The sequence below is a fragment of the Cariama cristata genome, unplaced genomic scaffold, assembly GCF_000690535.1.
Source record: "Cariama cristata isolate BGI_N322 unplaced genomic scaffold, ASM69053v1 scaffold14374, whole genome shotgun sequence".
In the NCBI taxonomy this organism is placed as follows: Eukaryota; Metazoa; Chordata; class Aves; order Cariamiformes; family Cariamidae; genus Cariama; species Cariama cristata.
The window spans coordinates 1-7,247 of record NW_009614768.1 but is presented as its reverse complement, the minus strand read 5'-3'; the positions used below and the strand labels follow the sequence as shown (position 1 = coordinate 7,247).

General features: G+C 42.2%; 1 protein-coding gene across 1 annotated transcript in view; it reads right to left on the bottom strand.

The window, feature by feature from the left end:
• The window catches only part of MAU2 (MAU2 sister chromatid cohesion factor), a gene marked incomplete at its 5' end in the record, with an annotated part of 14,269 nt that extends 7,056 nt beyond the window's left edge, over window positions 1-7,213 (bottom strand). Inside the window, 10 exons of the mRNA XM_009699550.1 lie at window positions 75-152; window positions 1,192-1,295; window positions 1,856-1,946; window positions 2,417-2,563; window positions 3,103-3,258; window positions 3,725-3,752; window positions 4,312-4,406; window positions 6,087-6,182; window positions 6,879-6,944; window positions 7,202-7,213. Of these exons, the coding sequence (XP_009697852.1) occupies window positions 75-152; window positions 1,192-1,295; window positions 1,856-1,946; window positions 2,417-2,563; window positions 3,103-3,258; window positions 3,725-3,752; window positions 4,312-4,406; window positions 6,087-6,182; window positions 6,879-6,944; window positions 7,202-7,213 (873 nt within the window). The remainder of the gene's footprint in view (window positions 1-74; window positions 153-1,191; window positions 1,296-1,855; window positions 1,947-2,416; window positions 2,564-3,102; window positions 3,259-3,724; window positions 3,753-4,311; window positions 4,407-6,086; window positions 6,183-6,878; window positions 6,945-7,201) is intronic.
• Between the last annotated feature and the right edge of the window lie 34 nt (window positions 7,214-7,247).

Sequence of the window (7,247 nt, the reverse complement as noted above, 5' to 3'; positions counted from 1 at the left end):
CGCTACGCTCTCATTAGTTACTGGTGATGTCTTGGGTACGGTCTGCCAAAGAGTCAAAAGTTTACTTTACTTACTAATAGAGTGTGCAGCTGGGCAGCGTGATTAGAAAACAGTCTGGGAGACTGCTGGCAGAGCTGACAGACTTGTGAAATCTGTTAGAAAATAGAATGTATTTTAAGATACATTTTCTCCATTTCATTTTATGCTCTAAATCCATCTACTTGCATCATCCATGTCATTCAGTACGTTTCAGTGATTGGTTCATGAATCCCGAGTCATGCTCCTAGGTAGAAGCGGAGGCTGGACTTGCCTCAAGCCAAGGCGCACACACTGCTCCTTCCACACTCCTCTCCCACAGACGCACACTCAAACCGGTTTGGAATTATTTGCTTTGCAGCAGCTCCTCCATATGGTGGCACCACCTGCAAACCAACTCACAGATCTCTTCTGACACACTCCAAATCTGAGCTGGCATGCAACAGAAAAACTGGAGTCAAAATCTTCCACAGGGTATGTGCTTGTGAGGAGTTTTATGAGTCAAAATCAATGACTTTTTTTTAGCAGGCTAAATTTCCCCCCACCCCCCCGAGTACATTCATGGGAAGGCTGACAGCAGAGGTTGAGATGATACAGCGGCATGTCCTATAAATAAGGGATGGATGAACAGGATTTAAAAATGTCTGTGAGAATGGAAAAAAAAGCACTGTTCTTTCTTGCATTAAGTAACACTGTCCCTCTCTTCCTTCCCCTCAAACTCTGTAAGAGAAGGAAAGGACAGAAAGGCAGGGAACCTTAAAAAAAACGAGAAATACTTGGACAAGACAGGAACGCGAAGAGGAAGAGTTAAGAGCCAGTCTGTCCCGAACCCGAGGGAAAAGCAAAAGACACCAGAGCCGGACTGCAAGGTGTGACCAGGAAGGTGTCAATTGTAGCCACAGACCAATTATTGTTGACTCCATGAGCAACCCCGAAGTGTTCTTAAATAAAAATATTTCAGAGGAGGCTAACTCCATGGTTTCAGAGTTGCAGTATCCTGAGCACCGTTAGGCCTGACTATATCTGTTAGTAGTTGAGCACCGCTGGAATCCCCATCTGAGCCCCAGTATCTTCCTCAAAACTGAAATTCCCACATTTTCAAAGCTATCACTGCATACATCCACAACTCGGGCAATGATGAAACCCCATTTTTACCTCCTGCAATGCTGTGGCTTTGTGTCCCGTGACAAGCCGACACATGATAATGTGTTCCAACAAAATAACCTGGAATGATGACAAGATAGGACTGCAGTCCAGCACTGAAAAGGGAACAAAAGTAATTCAGTAAGTGAAATTAAGACAATATTAACATCCTAACCACACAGCCTTCCCCACACCTAGCCAGCATACTGTCTTCTTCCATATGCCAGAGGTTTAAAAGAAACAAACAAAAAACCAAAAACCCCACCAAAACCACAACGTCTGAACTGTCAGGAGCAGGAGTCTGAGACCAGTTAAGGAAAAACTCCTTGGGAACACATGCTGATTTTAGAGAATCAAAAGCTTGGATAACCAAATACATGGACAATCAGAAAGGCAGTAGGAAAACACACGTGTTTACAGCCCAATTTACTCAGTTACAATAAAAACCCCAAAACCTTGATTTCTCTATTCAAAATCACTATCCAGTTCTAAAACAGAGCAAAGTTCTTAGAGGCAGCAGAAACAGACTGACAGCAGGCTGGCCCAGTGAACCAAATAAGGTTGCTGTGGTTTTGGGGTTTTCTTTGGTTTTTTGTTTGTGGGTTTTTATTTCTTTAAATTAGCAACAAATAATGGAATGTTGCAGCATCAGCTAAACTACAATCCTTATCCTTACTTTTTAGCTTCTCTAGCTGCATGAGTGCTTTGTCTGTGTACTTCTGAGCCTTCTCCAGGTACCCTGCTTGCATGGAATGCATCACCGTCACCTGCCAGAAAACACAGGAAAGATTACAAAAAGTTATCTTTGCAAAGAGGAAAGGTCTGGGAGTTCACACAACTCCTCAGCTACCACCTTTTTAAACTAACTTTTGACAACATTTAGGATTATAATCATATTCAAGAAGTGAGGAAACTAGTTTCAGGAATCTGAAGTCAAGATTGTCACTCTGTTGGTAAAAATAAGCCAACACAGCTCTACTTCGTAGAAGTTAATCTGATTCTATTTGGCATGGATAGTAATAAAGTTACATTCCGGTTTCCAGACTTCTTGCACCGTCTCTTCAAACGCTGACATCACTAAAAGCAATACTCTCACAGATGCTGTGGCAGAATTAAACTGCCAGTGTAACGTAAAGCAGCATATGGCCTGCAGAATCTACGGCTGCTGGCTCCAAACCATTTTTAACCAATTCCTCATTAATTAGCAATATACGTTAAGTAAAAAAGAGTTTCTCACCAAGTAGACAAGCACACACATGTGCTCCTTGGGCAGCCAGTGAAAGAGATCAGCGGGGTTGCTGGGCAGAATTTCATCATCGTGCAGCGTGGATATGGTCTGGATGCACTGCTGAAGCTGTTTCAGGCACGGCTTCACGCTTTTCACCTGCGACAGATGATTCACATCAGACATAGCTGCTGCAGCCCAGATGCTTGAACATTGACTTAGCTGGGAAAACTTGCCAGGCAATAAATAATCCCCACATTCAGGAAATTAGTTCATGCATAAATCACAATACTAGCATGACAGAACAGTGACTACTTTAGGCCCGTTCCAGGATTAACAACAATCAGCCCTTCAGATTTGCATACACAACCAACAGACACTCAAAATGTTTTTCAAAATTATACACAAAGCCTGTTATCTCCACCAACGTTATATGGAAGCAAGAGCGGCCGCCACAGTCACAAGCATATCACAGTAAACCTTTCCTCGAGGAAGAAGAAATTAACGTAATTTCTTCACCATTCATTTAATTTGTGATTAAAACCTATAGAAATTAAGTTTCATTAACAACAAGCACAGTGCAGCAAAAAAAACCCTCCCCAAAATCACCTCAGTGTAATCATTACCTACTTTTGAGGCAGTACTCATTTCTCCCCAGCTCTCATGTGGCAACAGTAAGAAGCACAACTCGCACGTACCTGTCCAGCATCCAGGTAATGCGTGACCTGCAGAACTAAGAAGAATACACGTAACGACTCTTTCTGAATGGGGTTTCCTTGCCAGTTTTCAACTATCTGCCCACAAAGAGTAAGGAGAGGATGCACTTCCTGCAGCTTCCGTTCCATTAGAAGGAGCTGTGATTTAAAAGAAAAATCCATTATTTTTGTGCTAAACAGTTTAAACACTCAGAAAACCACAGCAGAGCCCCAGGTACACTGATCTATTTAAACGAAAACCAGACTCCAAGACATCTCATTGCGAGAGCACCAGCCTTTTCACGTGACCAGATTTTTCATCCCTAATTACACGGGCTCCAGTGACAATTCACAGTTATCCTTTTTCCTTCCAGCAAAATATTTGTCGTAATTGAGAAAGGAGAAAAAAAAGCTAAATCTATTCACAAGAATCCTGCAGACTTAAGGCTTATCCCAGATATATTTTAATACCGTGCTTGCGCATGTGAGCAAAGACAGATAAGCACGCAAGATACCTTAAAACAAATAGCCTACATTCAGGCAAGTTATATTCTATTGCTCTGTAACTTGCATTATACTAGTTAAACAAGTAAACAGTTTTAATTAAAAAGTACATCCAACTTACCATCCCCTTGCTTAGTAGAAACAGTGCTCTGAAACGAAACAAAACGATGTCATACTCAAAAAAAGTTACTCAAACCACAACTGTATATAAAAATCCTGAGGAAAAAAAATAATCTGCCATTTTCTCCCTCACAGACAACAGACAAAGGAGTATTAAGGAACCTGCCACAGAAAGCACGTTTAAAAGCTAGACAGAACAGTTCAATCATAGCCCCAGGAACCAAAATCCCAGCTTCTCAGGTTTGCATCCAAGCTTTGGACAGTTCCAGTTACAATAGTTTAAGGCCAAACCAGGCTACTGGGAAAACTTTTGCTGATAAAGACAATAAACAAAGTTCAGTTTGAAAAAAGACTCTCCAGAGTCTTAGTGGATATTATCGGTTTTACCAGAAAAAAGAAAGAGCTGGATAAACTCTCAGATCTAAAGAGAACACCCAGAAATACTGGTTTGCGTTTAAAACCACATAGCAATCACATCTCTAAATAAAACCAGAATATCTCTGAATACATTGGGAAAGAGGAAAACCAAAACAGTAGAGGAAACCAAAACATTTTCTGGGGAAAGGGAAAAAGGTCCAGGGAACTCACCTGGTGTACTCTGATCCTACCACCCGAGCATATTCTGCTCCGACTCCGAGAAGGTCACACGCAGATACTAAGTCTTTTTCAAGCGTATGTAGTTGCTGAAATGAAAAAAAAGGCCATAAGAGATCAGCATTTTCTTTGTGAACCTAATTAGAAATTTTTAAAAATGTAATTACACCTGTGCTTTACAGATGACAAGTGCTAAACCAGTACTTGTTAAATGTATCATCTGATTTTAGACACATTTTCCAGGAACACCTGGCATTCTCCAAAAAAAGTCTATAACATTTCAAAGAAAATGTCTCAGCCCAGTTTCATACCACGCAAAGCTGTTATAATTCATGAAGATCATGTGCAGATCAGATCCCAACAACCCCAATATAACTGTGGACCATTATGTTGGAGTAACTGGAACTACACAGCGTGTTTTCCAGCAAGAGCAGCAGAGAAAGTCTGCAAAGTGTTTGTTTCAGGTGATGGGGAGAGGATACTGCAGCTGCCAGAGCCCCTCTCACTCCCTCCTGCCTGCCAACCTTTGCACCTTTTCCAAACTTGGGTAGAAAGCCACACAGCTGTACAAGAACAGGCACCAAGGCAATGAGACCCACAGGCCTCTGTGGTCAAGCAACAGCCAGAAAGGAAATACCACACAGAAGAGAAATCAGCAAAGAATGTCAAGCTTCAAGGAAGGATCCTATTCAGAGGGAGGCACCGAGAAAAACGTTTAAGCTTCTTCTGAGTACTCAGGCATTAACTCATTGCAAAGTAAACATTTGTCCTTTAATCAATAGCAAAGTAAGGCTCTCCACAGTTCACTGTTCCTAAACTACACAAAGGAGCTCGGCAATTCCTTTTCAACAAAGCTGGTCTGCTTGTTTAAGCTCATCAGGAAGGAGGAAAAGGCAGGTACAGGTGACTATTAAGACAGTCTTCAAAGATAAAACTGCTTCCTAACTAGCCGGCTGCGGCAGAGCACCTGTAAAGAGCAATTAACTCCCTCAACTCTCACGTTAAACACCTCGAGGCTCTTTAGGAGCAGAGAAGAGGCATAAGCTGGAAAAATAGGGGTGGTTCTTCAGCAATAATCTGCTCTTCCCACTGGTCATTTAACTTTCTGGATATGCTCCCTGCCTAATGCATTGGATCACCTGAGGAAAACCAGCACTTTAGGAGTAGTTACACAGCTGAAGACTGTAACAAACGTTAAACACTGCAAATTCCAACGTGCACCAGCTTATTCCTAGAAGCAAAGATGATCTGACCCGTGCAGCTGAAGCCACACTTTAGAGCATATTACAGAACAGGAAGAATAACGCTGCTTGGAGGCCTTTGCACCAGCTGCTTTTCCCATCCCAGTTCTGCTCTGTGTGCTAATTACGTTGAAAATAATCAAATTAACACTTCAGGTTGACAACCCCCAACTCCAGCAAGCTTTAAGAGAGTATTTGCCCTTCCTGCAAGCCAAAAGGTGGATTTTACTTTGCTCCACCTCTAAAGTTGTGTGTTGCTAGTGCCCACAGGATGATCCCTGCTGCTTTCTTCCCCATCTGCTTTCAGCAGATAAAAAGTGGGCCTTGATCCAATCCAGAGTCTACCAATGTATCATTACTTTACAGCATGAGCTTTCCTTCTTATGTCTCTCCATTAACAGCAATGATTGGGGAGGAAGGAGCAGGAAAGGCATCCAAACTCTTTTTAAGAAGAATACAGATATTTTCTAGATATTTTTTTCCAGTCACAGTGATACAGTAATGTGACTATCAATATAAAACACTTACTGCAAGTTGAAAAAGCAATCTACAGTGCCAGTACGGAGTCTGCTGTGAAATCTGAATGGCTTTGCGTAACAGAGGTTTTGCTGTATCCACTGAATTCTGAAACAGAAACGTGCAGCCTAGTCAACATAAAAAACAGGCTACGGGAACTTCATCGCTAGCAATAATAACTTTTAAACTAGTTGTACTCTGTGTTGATCCCCCATTAAAGTCTCATAGGTCAGGAACCTTAAAACACAAAAAGCAACAAAAACAAGTATTTAACACAGACTCACGCATCTACGCTTGACTGAAAGCCTGTTCATAAGTATCAGCTATTTAACTCCTTTGGCCGCTACTCTAGTACGCGCTTTTTTCCTGCACGTGAGAAAAAAGGCAAACATTCACTTTAGAGAAAGTAAAGACTAGTTAAGGCTTTTCTGGTGCAAAAGAATAAAAATAGCCTAGGAACACAACAAAAGCCTGAGGAAAACCATCTACTTCCCTCCCTCCCCCCAAATTAGCTTGTCCTTGCCTAAATGAAGGCTAAAGAAACACTTTGGCCAAATAAACTTCCTTTACTGTGGAAGACCTGCATTGCAATTCCAGCAGCAACTTTCACGCTAAGACCAACCAAAAGTCTTCCAAGCTTACACCTTAGTCATCTATATTTACATTGCAGCTGACCTTTAAAAGTTTCATAAGTCTTAATATTAATAGCGATATGCTACTCCAAGACCAAAGACATGCAAATTAAACGCAGCCCCGCAGCCCCAGGACAACCGACAACTTCTGAAGTAGTCTCAGCACACTCACCTCCTGACAATACAGTTCAGACAGAAGGCTGGCTGCCTCAAACTTAACATCTTCAAACTGAGGAATCTAGCAGCATTAGAGTTAAGTAAATATTAAACACCGTCTGGAAAACCGCAACAGCCCAACGTCCAAAAACCCTTAACAGAAGAGACGTGTGCAGAAAGCAGCCCCCAACCACAGAAGCAGATTAAAAATACCAGCTAAATCCCCATCCCCAGGGCCAGACTCTCTCTGTGGAAGTGTTTGGTTGTCGGAGTCCTCGCTGCAGGAGCGAAGTGGCCAGGCAGCGATGCTCCCCGTCCGGGCGGCTGGGAAAAGGATACTTGCTGGGATATCAACCACTGCAAGAGAAGACAGCGGGTTAGTCTG